At 41.5% G+C, this 16,730-nt stretch overlaps 2 protein-coding genes across 2 annotated transcripts; both read right to left on the bottom strand.

Moving 5' to 3' along the window:
- Positions 1-5,311: 5,311 nt before the first annotated feature.
- Positions 5,312-8,018, bottom strand: LOC310862921 (green-sensitive opsin-like; the record flags this gene model as incomplete). Its single annotated transcript, XM_083771042.1, has 5 exons — positions 5,312-5,419; positions 6,541-6,780; positions 6,930-7,095; positions 7,202-7,370; positions 7,652-8,018. The coding sequence occupies 5 exons, from the start codon at positions 8,016-8,018 to the stop codon at positions 5,312-5,314; spliced, it is 1,050 nt and encodes a 349-aa protein (XP_083627168.1).
- A 4,285-nt stretch (positions 8,019-12,303) lies between these two features.
- Positions 12,304-14,886, bottom strand: LOC310862920 (green-sensitive opsin-like; the record flags this gene model as incomplete). Its single annotated transcript, XM_083771041.1, has 5 exons — positions 12,304-12,411; positions 13,353-13,592; positions 13,821-13,986; positions 14,088-14,256; positions 14,523-14,886. 5 exons carry the CDS (start codon positions 14,884-14,886, stop codon positions 12,304-12,306), a joined length of 1,047 nt encoding a protein of 348 aa, XP_083627167.1.
- Between the last annotated feature and the right edge of the window lie 1,844 nt (positions 14,887-16,730).

The raw sequence follows: 16,730 nt of genomic DNA, 5'->3' as shown, positions 1-16,730 counted from the left end.
GGCTTTAGTCTTCATGCTGAATCAATAAATAGTCCCCAAATCTCAGATAAAATATGTAGGCATGTGCCCCCAACATATTGGTCGATCAGCACATAAAAAAACTGCCCCTGCAAGCCCCGACACCTTTTTATTTATTTATTAGGATATTTCTATAGCATGCCATGCGCGATTGCGCTGCTCACTGGACAGCCTTCTCTAGGCTACTCGCAGTGCAACGCGTTGTGAGCTTGTAGATCGGCTCTCGCGGACTGCATGTTAAAAAACAAACTCACAATTATAATAAGAACATAGGCCTACACTTATCTGCATTTTGCACTGTACGAATCTAACGTTGTTTCGGTGTGTGTGTGTGTGTGTGTGTGTGTGTGTGTGTGTGGGGGGGGGGGGGGGGGGGGGCAGACAGCAGCGTGCTGCCGATCCGATTCACATTGGAAAATGAATAGGGCTAATTAGCCCTATATAAAAAATAGAAGACCACATTTATAGCCTAATGAATGCAGCGTGTTTGAAAGTCGGCCAGTCATATCAGTTTTAAACCAGCTCACCTCCACTCGTGAACATGACGGACAGACAGACCGAATTTATAATAATGTATATTGATATTGATCACATGGATGCCACACACAGAATAGTTTAACTCACTGGATAAACTCACTGGATTATAATTTCTTCAGACAAGAGGATCCCAGGCCTACGAGGTAGGCCTATAATATATTTACTTATGAATGTATGGGGCTATGGGCTACTGTTCTTTATCGCGCAACAGTGTCGAGGGCCCATGCAGCCCCCCTCCCTCTCTCGTCTCTCTCTCTCTCTCGCTCTCTCTGAAAAGACGACTTTTGCATTGACATATCCGATATTTTAAATATCGGATATGTTTTACCTCTGCATAGGTGTGAGAGCACCCGCCTTGGTCCCGAACTTAATTAAATAAATTATAATTATATTGCTTCAGCGGAGCACGCACCGTTGCAAGCTTCGATAGCAGTGACCGCGGCTGTGATCTCAGACAAACTGCTGTCTGCTGAGTCATGCTTGAAGCCTTTTATGGTATGAAATTGGGCGTGGATCAATGCAGATGAGGTTGTCGGGTGCTTTTCCGATCACTTTGCACCCGCTGCATTCAGTATGACATACACCTGCGATACACCTGCGCACCTGTGGTACACACCACTCTCTGAATAACACGTCATCTCAACGTAGCTTGATCGGACGGATAAATACGATATCTGTTTCCGCCACCGTTACACTCTGGCGCATTTCGTTTTTGAAGAATCAGGACCCATGTATGCAGGAACAAGGGCCAAGGTGTTAACTCCAGATGGCAACAGTGAGGAGTTTAACATCTTGGCAGGGGTACTGCAAGGAGACACCCTAGCCCCCTTCCTCTTCGTCATAGCCCTGGACTACGCGTTAAGGAAGGCCATCAATGGACGAGAGCAGGACCTTGGCCACACCATAACACCAGGGAGGTTGAAACGACACCCAACAGTAGTCCTGACAGACTTGGACTATGTGGACGACATCAGCCTGCTCTCTGACCATGTGGAACAAGCTCGGGAGCTCTTGGTTGGCCTCCGGCTGAATGCCAAGAAAACTGAAGTTATCACCTATAACATCCCATCAGAGCATCCACCTCTGACAACAACAGGAGGCACTGCTTTGAAGGAAGTCAAGGACTTCAAGTACCTGGGCTCATGGATCAACTCAACCGAACCAGACCTGAAAGTGAGGAAGGCACTTGCATGGAGGGCCCTAAACGGCATGGCCAGACCAGTGTATGGAACTCCAACCTCCCCCGTCAAACCAAACTCAGCTTCTTCTACGCAATGGTAGTCTGTTCTCCTATATACGGCAGTGAATGCTGGACCCTGAAGCCAACCCTGCAGAAGTCTCTCGATGGGTGCTACACCAGAATGCTGCGTGCAGCACTCAACATCAGTAAGAGCACACATGTTACCAACACAAATCTGTATGATGGAATGCCAAGGGTGAGCCAGAAAATAGCAGCCAGGAGAATGAGACTAGCAGGACACTGCCAAAGACACCAAGAGCTGCCAGCCAGCAAACTAGTGCTGGCGTAGTTCTTGTATTCAAGAACGATGCAGGAGCGCAAAGTACCAACGAACTGGCCAGATGTATGGAGAACCGGTATGACTGGAAACGATGATGGAGGGCTCGTCTGAGGACGACCTAGAGAGACGGTGACATTGATGACATCACAATGAGGACAAAATCAGTTGAGCTGTTCCTGAGAGCAATTTCCATTAAAGCACCTATGATATGAAAGCCTGATTGTTCAAAATTGGTTATTTGTGGGGATAGAAAACACATATGGGAGGCTAGCCCCAAAAACACAAAAGAAATTGAAAAAGTTGAATTTTATGTTATAGGTCCTTTAAATTTGTCTGTGAGTTGCCTGTATAACACTTGATCATATAATTGTCTCCACCAGGCCGAAGGCATGGGGAGAGAGTATGTTTTGCACTCTGTGTGTGTGTGTGTGTGTGTGTGTGTGTGTGTGTGTGTGTGTGTGTGTGTGTGTGTGTGTGTGTGTGTGTGTGTGTGCGTGCGTGCGTGCGTGCGTGCGTGCGTACACCTAAAATCTCCGGCACCGTTATCCCGGTCGATGCCAAATTTTGCATCATTAAGTATTGCATCATTCCAGAACGCCCTGTTTTAGCGCCACCAGGAGGCCGACTTTTTATATTACTACTCCAGATTCTGTCCAAAAGTCCTGCAAATCGTTACACAGTATCTCTATAGTCTTGTGTTCATGACGGATCGGTCCGGTATTTCATATTCCATCCTAATTGGCTAACATTGGCTTTCAAAGTTTGCAGGATTGGCCCGTTTTGAACAAAAAGCTGAGGAATTTATCCCACCCTTTTCACATTGGCATGTTATAGTGCCACCAACAGGTGGACTTTTGCCAAACACATTTTTGGAACAAAATGCCTCAAATCATCCAATTGCCATCCAAGGCATAAGAAATGGCACCCTTTTCACATTGGCCTATTATAGCGCCACCAGGAGGCCACAACCTGACCTGGCCTGGTGGAGACATGTGCCCGAGGGGCACTTTTTCTAGTTCATTATAAATTGCTTTAGTTTATAATGTGTTATGATTATTATTATAAAGTATGATGAGAATTAAATTGAGTGCTTATAACTATTATGGTAAAAGCAGATTATAATGCATTACAAGTACTAGGCCTATTTGGGGCCATGCATGTCGGGAACGATATCGGTGTCGCCCCAGAGGATCATCTGTTTCCATCTGTTTCTGTTTCCTTCGTCTTCCTCTGTGACTCCTGCCACCTGCATGTGGTCTCTTTCTCTGCATACATAAACCCCATCTTTGGCTTTCGACTTCTTACCTGGCAGTTCCATCATCAGAATCCTTCTCTCAATGTAACCCTCATCTCTCCTTTTCACATGTCCAAACCATCTGAAACTTGCCTCTCAAACTTTCTACTCATGGCTGATCCTCTATGCAGTAGTTCCCAAACAGCGGGTCGGGACCCATTTGTGCCGTACTACCGTACAGCAGTGGGTTTAATATATCTTCCCTCTCATTCTTGCTGGTACCCTTCCGTCACAATTAAATCTGCACAATTCCCTACATCCGTTACATACACCATGCCTGCACTCTCCTCCTCATCTCTCTCCCACATCCCCCATCACAATAGCTGACCCCATTACATTTATACTGCTTTGTGGCACAAATTAATGCGAAGCTTGGTCAATAAGTTAAGCTGACGAGTGGGGTTAGCCAATCAGGTCACATTCCCACCTATTACTTCGGTAGGCTCGATGCGAATGGGCAGAGAAGTTGGGATTCTTGCATATTTAATTTGCTGCGGTTTGCACACTGTCATCCGCAGCAATTGGAAACACAGCAGGGGGGACCTTTATCAATGTGTTCCATTCATAAACTAGCCTACACAGTGAAATCTATGGCCATTGTCCATTCATCATATCCGTTGGCTTTCCATTTGGCCTTTAAACAATTTGACATGCTATAGATCTTGATCCTGATAATTCCTTACAGTATGTATGTATCAGAGAGTTATCAATTTCAAAATGTTTTGTCTCAGTGGTGAATTAAATTAGTTTGGATCTGAGTGTTAGCAAACACTTACTTCTTCAAATATATTGTATTATTTGTGATTCCATGCACCTCAAAAGCACCATTTCATCTGTTGATCTCTTTCTTGTGGTCATGTGGGAATAACTATATCCTTAAATTGCAGGTCAGGCATTTTGCATTTGTCATTTTTTCCAAATTGCCTTCGTGTCATTGTACAGAGACTACAGACTGTGCACTGTTTGATGACAAATGTTTGTATAGTCAAGCCTTAAAGCCTTAGAGCACAAGGGCTGACTGAAGGCCTATTCCAGTTTCCGGTGAAGAGGTTTCCACCGAAACGGTGGAAGTAAAAACAGAGAGTGACCACGCGTGGCGTCATGTTGTAGTTTTCGGTGGTCACTACCGAAAACTGGACTATGAATAGGCCTTGAGAGGTAACACAGGACAATATAGTGCTATAATTGAAACTAGCATTTGTGTACAATTTGAAGAAGAAAATATATTATGCTGCTCAATGATGTTGAGATTGACAACAATGGAAACAAGCTTCTAATGGAAACAAGCTTCTGTTTTTTTGTGCTCTTAAGGTGCATTGTTTTTTTTTAAATTGATACAGGTTACAATACTCTATTTATATAAATAACATTAGTAAGGACCACAGACACTCCAACCATGGACTGTTTCATCTGCTACATTCGCACACGCACTTATGCACACACACACACACACACACACACACACACACACACACACACACACACACACACACAAATTCATCATGCATTATACACCTACCATGACAAGCATAGAAATCAGGATCTCTTGACACCATTTCTTAATTAAATGGTGATATTTTGTTTAGAATCAGCTGAAATGAACAACAGTGTGTTTTTCATGCATGCATTTATTAACCTAATCCTAGATTTTGATATTTATAAAATATATACAGAAAGTTCTGACATAGGCCAACAAATATGCCAGCCAAATATGACATAAAAACACAGATTCATTTCCAGTCACTGTGCTTCCCACAGCTTTGTTTTCCGGGTTCTTTCATGTGGTGAAGTGTGAATAACTATGTCCATTCTCATTGGAGGTCAGGTATTTGCATTTGTCCTTTTTTTCCCCCCAAACTGAAATTTCTTTTAATCCATGAAGATCAGAATCAAGTAGATATCGAAAAGGAAACTGTCCATAACATCCATGACATCTCTGTTCTTAACCGGCAGTGGACACAGAGGACACTTCTGTCTTGCTGGCAGACACTGAGCTCTCATCCTCAACCATGCCACCCATTCCAATGGTAGTCATCATGCAGCTACGGAACTGGAAAAGAGAACAAAGGGGGAAGTCAGATGTGAAGCCATTTGCTTAACAATTTAACATTTTCCACAATACAATAACTACAACACTAAGGAGGACTCCTTTTCATTCTAGTGGAGGAACTTATAGGAGAGATTTTGTGCCAAGTTTTGCACAGATGTAGCCCAGGGCATGCTCTAATGATTTAGCTACAACGCCCGAGCCGGCGACCTTCGGGGTCACCACAGTGGACAAATCCATATGGCCACCATTAACAACCTATATTTGTAAGGCAACATTTTCTACATTTCATTATGCTTTAAGTAGCCACCATGAGGCTGAGTTGAAAATGTTCCAGTGGCATTTCTTCCTCAGCCTAGTGGGAATGTGTGCACACAATTTCGCGGAAATCACACGATGTGTTTTGATTTGCGGCATTTTGTTTGAAACTGAGCACTCCTGCGAACTTTGGAAGCCAATATTAGCCAATCAGAATGGAGTCAGAAAAATCTGAAAGACCCGTTTTGTTGAATGGCTCTAGAGAGACTGTGTAGCAATTTGCGTGATGTTTGGACAAAATCTGTAGGTGTACTGTCCAAATCTTTTTTGCACATATTGGGGCAGAGGTTCAGCTGTAGCATTCAGGGAGTGTTTGTGCAGAGTATGGCTGTGAACAAGCCAAAGGTGCCGGAGATTAGCTGTCCACAGACGGACGGGCGGACAGTGACACACGGACGGACACACACACACGGACAGACAGACGGACGGACGGAGTGCAAAACATACTCTCTCCCCAAGCCTTTGGCCTGGTGGAGACAATAATTGGAGTTGCCAAAGTGGGAATTGCCAAAGTTGAAGGTACGGTAAGATATGTATTGGTTAAAACTAAAAGTTTTTTTTTAAATGGTTAAAGTGCAATATTATGATAATAATCATTGCTATAGACTGTTGTTCAGTCACTGGGGTATCCCAGTCTCTCCAGCTTTGAGCAATGAGTATCAGAATATAGAGCTATTTATTATTATTAATATATTTTTTTACACTTATTGTAACCAAAGAAAATCATTTAATACCCTACCTTTAATAACTGTTAATAATATCTGTAACATAGACATAGTTGAGTAAGTGAATGTAAAATGACGTACCTGTTTGTTAAACAGTACATAGATAATTGGATTGACCAAGGCAGAGCTTTTAGCGAAGAAGGCAGGGACAGCCATGGAAGCAGCACTGAAAGAAACTCCCTTGTTCACGAAGAGGTAGGCAGCATAGCTGGCATATGGCAACCAAGCAAACAAGAATCCGAAAACCATAATAATACACATGCGTGTGACTTCCTTCTCAGCTTTCTGGGTGGATGCTGAGTCCTGCTGCTGAGCTGCTGCCTAAAGTGGATTGTGACAGAAATGATGGAAATGAGAATGTCAAAGGCAGTACAATATGATCTTTCATTATCAAAAGCAACATAAAGTTTTTAATTCAAGATGGTGCAGAGGTAAACTTTGCGGTTTGTTTTGTGATATTAACTACTTACTGCTTTGACTGTCATCACAAGGCTTCCATAGGTAAAGAAGATTGTGCAAACTGGGAAACAGAAGTGGAAACAGAACATGTACATGACATATGATTCATTGTTGAATCCTGGAGCGCTGGTGTAGTAGTCTGGTCCACAGGAGCACTGCATCCCCTCAGGAATGTATCTGAAAATCATCAATTGAGTCAATAGAAAGCAGTGATTAGAAAACAACTTACATACAGTACATTTTGTGATGGATGATCTATGCCGGAACTCTCAGTGGAGCTTACCTGGACCAGCCAACAAGTGGAGGAACAGCACAGGCGGCAGCCATGAGCCAGGCGAAAACAACTCCAGCTCCAGCGTGAGCAGCAGTGAACTTGAAGCTTCCCATAGGTTTGCACACAACAATGTATCTTTCAACAGCCAGCACCACCAATGACCACAGAGAAATTTGACCTGTAATTGAATAGAAAGGAAATGTTTAGCTTTAAGTAATTACATCTAGGTCCAATGAGCTTTCACAGTTGCCATGGCAACCGTAAACAACTTTGAGGCAATACACAATTAAATACCTGTATGCATTCACACTTCACAAGTACTATACAAGTCATATTTTATAGCTCCCATTGTAGAATAGGTGAAGAGGTCGCAGACAACAAGAATCAAATTTCAACAGCTTTATTTCTCTACATCAGGACAAACATTTTGGCTATCCAGCCTTCATCAATGTGACTTACCTCCCATTGTAGCCATGAAGCCCTCAAAGACGCAGCCCATTGGTCCAAAGATGAAGTATCCACACATACAAGTGACAAAGGTGATGGTGAATCCAAAACATACCATGATCATACCAGCTACAGCCACGTTTACGATAATGAAGTTAAGAGGTTGACGGAGCTTCTTGTCCGTAGCAGTAACCACCAATGTTAAACCATTGATGGGGAAGCCAGTGCAGATCAGGAAAAACATGTAGGCTGCAAGAACTTTGAAAGCCATTGGATCTGCCAAGTAATACTGAGGATAAAGGAAAGGACTCCGCACAAGCCCAGACCTGTTGCTCATGGGAATATAGAAGTTCTTTCCTTCTGTGCCGTGGACCTCCATCTTGGTTGCGTATGCAGTCACAGACTGTGCACTTTGACTAGAAGTGTGTGCTCTGCTAAACCACTCTGCAACTGATGTCGCAAAACCTGTGACTTTTATACCTTTCGGACAATGCTTTCAAATTGAATAATTAAATAATTCGGACCTTTCTTAACCTAGACTGTCAGAATAGAAAGGTTAATTGATGAAATTAACCTACCTCACCATCAGCGGATGCTTTCTGTGGCTTAACAGTCAGGGGACTAATTGATGCAATTAGGCATCTGTTAACTTGGAGTCCAGTTCCAGCTCAGTGGTCATGTGGCTTAAGTGGTCGTCAGTCATTCATCCTTTTAACAGACAACCCATTTGTAAATTTTGTATGGGCTGCGAGTAGGGTTGTCCCGATCGGATCCGGTGATCGGAAATTGGCTCCGATCACATGATTTTCAAAAGACCAGATTTTTAATTGTCTAATGTAAATCTCAAAGAAAGATGTGTAAGCAATGAGCTTTTGTAAAATAAATAAAAAACTATTGTGTTTATGCTAATTGTTTTCCTTCTGGTCCCAGTCAGAGATCATCAAACAAAGACTAGTCGTGGCGTGAAAGACACCTATTATGAAAACAAAGGAAATACAATCCCCGCTATGCATGATGGCATAGGTGTCTGTAGTATCTCTCTGAATGAGAGAGATACTCTTTAAGAGTTTTAACTTGACTTCAGTTCTATAAGCTGTAGAACTGTATTCACTCTATAGTCTAATTAACCAATACATCATTATTTTGCTATGATTTCATGCTTTCAAGAAGGAAAAAAAACACAATGACGGCCATTCTAATAAAAGTATATTCACATTTTGCCTTTCAATAATTGAAAGGCAACACAACAGACTACACTAGAGTGACATACATTAGGATATGTGCTATAAAAGTGTAAAAATATGAAGATCGTATCGGGAAAGATCGGTATCGGTACGTCTCAAAATCAAATGACCGTAATCGGATCGGGATACAAAAAACGTGATCTGGAAACCCCTAGTTGCGAGTAAATATCCCTTTCTTTTTGGTTTTCTATATTTAGATAATATTATTATTTCGGAATACCTAATGAACGTCTATATGATTGATTGATTGATTGATTGATTGATTTGATTTGATTGATTAATTGATTTAATACTTTATTGGCAGAAATGTATTCAGTACAGGGTACAGTCACACAGACCACCCTAGACTATCAAAATGGGTTGCAAAAAGATGGGTCATGGGCCCCAGACCGAGGAGTAGTCGAATGAGTTTGTTTTGGGAGGTTTGTAGCTTGGTCTTTAGTGTCATAGAGATGTTTGAGAACCAAGAGGTGCAAGCATAGTCAAAGTAGGGCTGAATTAGGGCTCCCGCTAGAGTCTTGAGAGCACTTTTGTTAACAAACGAGTAAATTCTGCCCAGAAATCTTGTTCTTTGGTTTATTTTTTTGATTACCCTTGTTGCCATAATTATGCTTTGTCAGTTTGTCAGTTTGTTGTCAAGAATACAGGCAAGATATGTAATATCTTCTTTGCTGGAGATTACTATGTCATCTCTGACCTTGAAATCATTTCTAAGACTGATCTCAATCATTATTATATCAAAAGGTTTTCAATAATGTTCATTGTTCCATAATTATGATTATTTTTTATTATTATTGTCTCCACCAGGCCGAAGGCATGTGGGGAGAGTATGTTTTGCACTCCGTCCGTCCGTTTGTGTGTCCGTCCGTCCGTCCGTCCGTCCGTGTGTCCGTGACCAGCTAATCTCGGCCACCGTTAACCCGGTCGATGCCAAATTTTGCACACACACTCCCTGGATGCCAACCATGAACCTCTGCCCCAAACTTTCCAGAACGGCCTGTTATAGCGCCACCAGGAGGCCGCTTTGTGCAAAACAAGTTTTTGCACAGTACACCTACAGATTTTGTCCAAACATCACGCAAATTGGTACACAGTCTCTCTAGAGCCATTCAACGAAACGGGTCTTTCAGATTTATCAGACTCCATCCTGATTGGTTAAGATTGGCTTCCAAAGTTCACAGGAGTGCTCAGTTTCAAACAAAATGCTGCAAATCATGAACACATCGCGTGATTTCCGTGAAATTGTGCACCCACATTCCCACTAGGCCGAGGACGAAATGCCACATGAACAATTTCAACTCAGCCTCAAGGTGGCGCTATAACTGGCCGAAAAGTGTTTTTACCTCTAACTGCACGGATCTGTGGATAACCTGGTGGAGACCTGTGCCCGGAAGGGCACTTTTTCTAGTTTTACGTGATTTTCACCTGGACGATTATATTTTTGCAATTTTCATAACGTTGCTGACGTCTGATGTCTTTCAGTACCTTTGTGATGCTCAGTGACATCATAGAAGGTAGGTTTTCCCTACAGAGTGAATTTCACCCGTTTTAGTGATAGTGTAATAGAGAAAAATCCAATACACCCACAATGGACTTTTTTATTTGTATTCACTGGACCATTCTCACATGTCTTAGGAATGGGTGGACCAAAGGAGAAGTTCCCAACTTAATTTCTCTTTTTTTTAAATTAAATATTAAAGAGTACCTCAAGTTGCCATGTATTGCTGTACTGCAGTATATTTTGATGAGACATATTTTTTATGGAATATTTTACATTGGGTAAAATATACCCGTGTTTAGTGATGGTGTAACAAAAAATATGTTTAGTGTTCTAGGGTTAAGAAGCATAACCTTTGTGTCTGTCAGTTAGCTCAAATTGGTTAAGTTTGGTTTCCCTTCGCAGAAAAGCTTTAGTGGCTAGTGGTTATACAATCTACAGATCACTTACCACTGTCAATTAATCTACAAACTCATTCTGGAATCTTCAGGTGAAGGCAGTCACATGCCATGTTGAACGTTAAAGTTCAGATCAAAGCTCTGTGAGGACGAAACATCACATAGAGTCAGTTATAGTAAATATCAGGCATGGCTTTTTGACTGAGGGAGCAGTTGCCTTTGACCCACAGCATATTCATGTCAGTGTATCTAGTGACGGGGGCCGCCTGCATTTGGCTTGCAGAGGTATAAGTCATGTGTGTTACAGCCTGCTACGTCCATGCTTGTGCACCGATTTCCTGTCTTGGCATCTGATCTGCTTAACGTGGCACCAGTGCGCTACTGTAGTTTCTACCGCTGTCATTCACAACTCAGCAAAACAAGGATGAATGGGTAAGAGATAAGATGAGAAGTGAAACTGAAGGCAGAGAGAGAGAGACGAGACAGCCATGCCAGAGTGGTATAAGTCAGCTGTCCGTACTCATGTTAATCTAGCTCTTAAAGACCATATGGCCTGGCATAGTCAGCGACTCAAAGTTTGACATCATTGCTGACCATTTTCAAAAGTATACCATGATACTGTGATACTGGCGAACATAGCAGATCTACAAGCTCACAATGCATCGCAAATCAATGCTGGTTGGTTCATACAAGAATGACCGACCTGACGTTTCTAAGGAACTCTTTAGAATTATTCAGTATGGCAACATATACTATACCCTTTCCTTCATTATTAGTTGATTGATAAAATACCTGTTGATTGAAAGGGGAGGGGATCTAATTCATCATGCATTACACACCCACTGTACCTCATGACAATCATAGAAATCAGAATCTCTTGACACCATTTCTTAAATGAACCTTACTCAAATATAAATGGTGATACTTTGGTGTTTAGACTCAGCTGTAAGGGAACACGAACAAGAGTGTGTTTTTTCATGCATGCATTTATTATCCTAGATTTTGATATTTATAAAATATTTACAGAAAGTTCTGACATAGGCCAACAAATATGCCAGCCCCACAATGACATCAAAATACAGATTCATTTCCAGTCACATCTGAAGTTCATCCATTCATCACATCCAAACATTTGTTAACTAAAAAGAAACATTTCTTTATTTTTGAGATGATTACATAATTTAATATGCTTGATCTTGATCCTGAGAATTCCTTACAGTGTCTCTGGTAACATTTTCAAAACGTATTGTTTAAATGGTGGATTAAATCAGTGTGGATCTTAGTGTTAGCATACACTTTCACTTCTCCAGATATACTTTATATATTTTTGGATCCCACAGCAAATGCGTAGCTTCGTCTGTTGATCTCTTTCATGTGGTGAAGTGTGAATAACTATGTCCATCAGGTCAGGTATTTGCATTTGTCCTTTTTTCCCAAAACTGAAATTTCTTTCAATCCATGAAGATCAGAATCAAGTAGATAATGTAAAGGAAACTGTCCATAACATCCATGACATCTCTGTTCTTAACCGGCAGTGGACACAGAGGACACTTCTGTCTTGCTGGCAGACACTGAGCTCTCATCCTCAACCATGCCACCCATTCCAATGGTCTGCATCATGCAGCTACGGAACTGGAAAAGAGAACAAAGGGGGAAGTCAGATGTGAAGCCATTTGCTTAACAATTAACAATACAATAACTACAACACTAAGGAGGACTCCTTTCCATTCTAGTGGAGGAACTTATAGGAGAGATTTCGCGCCAAGTTTTGCACAGATGTAGCCCAGGGCATGCTCTAATGATTCAGCTATGACGCCCGAGCCGGCGACCTTCGGGGTCACCACAGTGGACAGATCCATATGGCCACCATTAACAACCTATATTTGTAAGGCAACATTTTCTACATTTCATTATGCTTTAAGTAGCATGTGACGTGTCAAACTAGGGGGTTTTCATCATTCTGAATCCATTCCAAGCATTAGTTTTGCACGAAAAACACTCCTTGGGCTAAATTCGGCCATATAGCCTCTTCTCTCTCTCTCTGACTCTTGCCCAAATATAAAGTGCCTAAATGTGATGAGCTCATTAAATTTGGGCACATTTGTGATGCCGTTTTTAGCCCAAGGAGTGTTTTTCGTGAAAAACTATAATGCTTGGAATGGATTCCGAATTATATCCGAGCACTCAAAATATAACAGGAGAGGGCGTAAAATCAATATACTTCATTTGTTACAAAAGGTTTTAAAGGCCAACATGTGTCGACCACCCACTGGTCTTTGTCAGGCCAATTATAAATGCAATAATTGGAGTTGCCAAAGTTGGAATTGCCAAAGTTGAAGGTAGGGTAAGATATTTTTTGGTTAAAACTAAAAGTTTTTTGTTAAATGGTTAAAGTGCAATATTATGATAATAATCATTGCTATAGACTGTTCCCAGTCTCTTCAGCTATGAGCTCTCCAAGCTATTTAACACTTATTGTAACAAAAGAAAATCACTTAATACCCTACCTTTAATAACTTTAATAATATCTGTAACATAGATATAGTTGAGTAAGTGAATGTAAAATAACGTACCTGTTTGTTAAACAGTACATAGATAATTGGATTGACCAAGGCAGAGCTTTTAGCGAAGAAGGCAGGGACAGCCATGGAAGCAGCACTGAAATAAACTCCCTTGTTCACGAAGAGGTAGGCAGCATAGCTGGCATATGGTAACCAAGCAAACAAGAATCCGAAAACCATAATAATACACATGCGTGTGACTTCCTTCTCAGCTTTCTGGGTGGATGCTGAGTCCTGCTGCTGAGCTGCTGCCTAAAATAGATTGTGACAGAAATGATAGAAATGAGAATAGCTGACATGTCAAAGGCTACAGTACAATATGAACTTTCATTATCAAAAGCAACATCAAGTTTTAAATTCAAGATGGTGCAGAGGTAAACTTTGCGGTTTGTTTTGTGATGGTACAGAATGCCTGTATCACAGACCTATATATTATTGGTTTAGAAACTACCATGATTGTATAATATTAATGGGTCTTACTGCTTTGACTGTCATCACAAGGCTTCCATAGGTAAAGAAGATTGTGCAAACTGGGCAACAGAAGTGGAAACAGAACATGTACATGACATATGATTCATTGTTGAATCCTGGAGCGCTGGTGTAGTAGTCCGGTCCACAGGAGCACTGCATCCCCTCAGGAATGTATCTGAAAATCATCAATTGAGTCAATAGAAAGCAGTGATTAGAAAACAACTTACATACATTCTGTGATGGATGATCTATGCCGTAACTCTCAGTGGACCTTACCTGGACCAGCCAACAAGTGGAGGGACAGAACAGGCGGCAGCCATGAGCCAGGCGAAAACAACTCCAGCTCCAGCGTGAGTGGCAGTGAACTTGAAGCTTCCCATTGGTTTGCACACAACAACGTATCTTTCAACAGCCAGCACCACCAATGACCACAGAGAAATTTGACCTGTAATTGAATAGAAAGGAAATGCTTTTTAAGTAATTACATCTAGGTCCAATGAGCTTTCACAGTTGCCATGGCAACCTCAAACAAATTTGAGGCAATACACAACTAAATACCTATATGCATTCACACTTCAGGTACTATACAAGTCATATTTTATAGCTCCCATTGTAGTATAGGTGAAGAGGTCGCAGACAACAAGAATCAAATTTATTTCTCTACATCAGGACAAACATTTTGGCTATCCAGCCTTCATCAATGTGACTTACCTCCCATTGTAGCCATGAAGCCCTCAAAGACGCAGCCCATTGGTCCAAAAATGAAGTATCCACACATACAAGTGACAAAGGTGATGGTGAATCCAAAACATACCATGATCATACCAGCTACAGCCACGTTTACGATAATGAAGTTAAGAGGTTGACGGAGGTTCTTGTTCGTAGCAGTAACCACCAATGTTAAACCATTGATGGGGAAGCCAGTACAGATCAGGAAAAACATGTAGGCTGCAAGAACTTTGAAAGCCATTGGATCTGCCAAGTAATACTGAGGATAAAGAAAAGGACTCCGCACAAGCCCAGACCTGTTGTTCATGGGAATATAGAAGTTATTTCCTTCTGTGCCGTTCTCCATCTTGGTTGCGTATGCAGTCACAGACTGTGCACTTTGACTAGAAGTGTGTGCTCTGCTAAACCACTCTGGTAAAGCAACTGATGTCGCAAAACCTGTGACTTTTATACCTTTTCGGACAATGCTTTCAAATTGAATAATTACATTAGGTGTTCGAATAGACAGGTTAATTGTGAAATTAACCTACCTCACAACATCAGGGGATGCGTTCTATGGCTTAACAGTCAGGGGACTAATTGATGCAATTAGGCAGCTGTTAACTTGGATCTCGTCAAGTTACAGCTCAGTGGCTTAAAATACCACTTCACCACTTTTCAACCTATCTTCATATAATAGGTCCTCACTAATAATCATGATAAAATGGCACGATGTATTTCTACTTAGTCTGTGTCTCATAGGAAGGCTGTGGGCAGTTTAGAAAACGTCCTCCAGTAACATCATCATTAGGCAAGTTTTCTTTTTTTTTAAACAATATGTTTTAGCAAAAATGTTTAGATTTTGATTATCGTGAGAACGATGGCTTCCATTTTCGCAATGCAACTTTTCAGGACTAGAAAGCCTGCAGTTTCTATTAGCTTGTGTTCCCCATCGATGATCCTGAGACTGGGAGGTCGGAGTTCGTTTCCCTCTTCTAACGGACAACCCATTTGTATGGGTTGCGAGTAAATATCCCTTTATTTTTGGTTTTCTATATTTAGATACCCGTATATTACCAATTAGTAGCCCAGGCTGTTAATATGCTAAATCGATTTGGACCACGGGCGTTTATAAGGAACTAGGCTGCTATTTGCAGTAGGCTGAACCTCTGCCCCAAGGTTTTCACATTGGCCTCTTATAGCGCCACCAGGAGGCTGCTTTGTGCAAAAAAAAATTGGACAGTACACCTACAGATTTTGTCCAAACATCACGCAAATTGGTACACAGTCTCTCTAGAGCGCACGGTTTCAAACAAAATGCCGCAAATCATGAACATGTGTTATTTGTGTGACATTGTGACATTGACATTCCCACTAGGCAGAGGAAGAAATGCCACTGGAACATTTTCAACTCAGCCTCATGGTGGCGTTAAAACTGGCCAATTCGTGTTTTTACCTCTAATTGCACGGATCAGTGTAAAACTTTGTATGCACACTCCCTAGAGGCCAAGGAAAAACCTTTGGAGGGCTCGTCTGAGGACGACCTAGTCCTAGAGAGTAACCAAAGAAAATCATAACCTACCTTTAATAACTGTTAATAATATCTGTAACATAGTTGAGTCAGTGAACGTAAAATAACCTACCTGTTTGTTAAACAGTACATAGATAATTGGATTGACCAAGGCAGAGCTTGTTCACGAAGAGGTAGACAGCATAGCTGGCATATGGTGACCAAGCAAACAAGAATCCAAAAACCATTACGATACACATGCGTGTGACTTCCTTCTCAGCTTTCTGGGTGGATGCTGAGTCCTGCTGCTGAGCTGCTGCCTAAAGTAGATTGTGACAGAAATTATAGAAATGAGAATATAGCTGACATGTCAAAGGTTGCAGTACAATATTTACTTTCATGATCAAAAGCAACATAAAGTTTTAAATTAAAGGTGATGCAGAGGTAAACCTTTCGGTTTGTTTTGTGATGGTACAGAATGGAAACTTCTGTTTCCCAGTGCTGGGAACAACTTATACATTCTGTGATGGATGATCTATGCCGGGACTCTCAGTTGACATTACCTAGACCAGCCAACAAGTGGAGGGACAGCACAGGCACAGGCCATGACCCAGCTGAAAGCAACAAATTTGACCTATAGAAAATACATTTGTGTAGGTCGAATGAGCTTTCACAGTTATTTTGGCAACTCAAACAAAGGT

This window comes from Protomyctophum parallelum (genome assembly GCF_964188405.1).
Source record: "Protomyctophum parallelum genome assembly, chromosome: 8".
NCBI lineage: Eukaryota > Metazoa > Chordata > Actinopteri > Myctophiformes > Myctophidae > Protomyctophum > Protomyctophum parallelum.
Note: the sequence above shows the minus strand (reverse complement) of the source record. Positions and strands in the feature narration are given on the sequence as shown.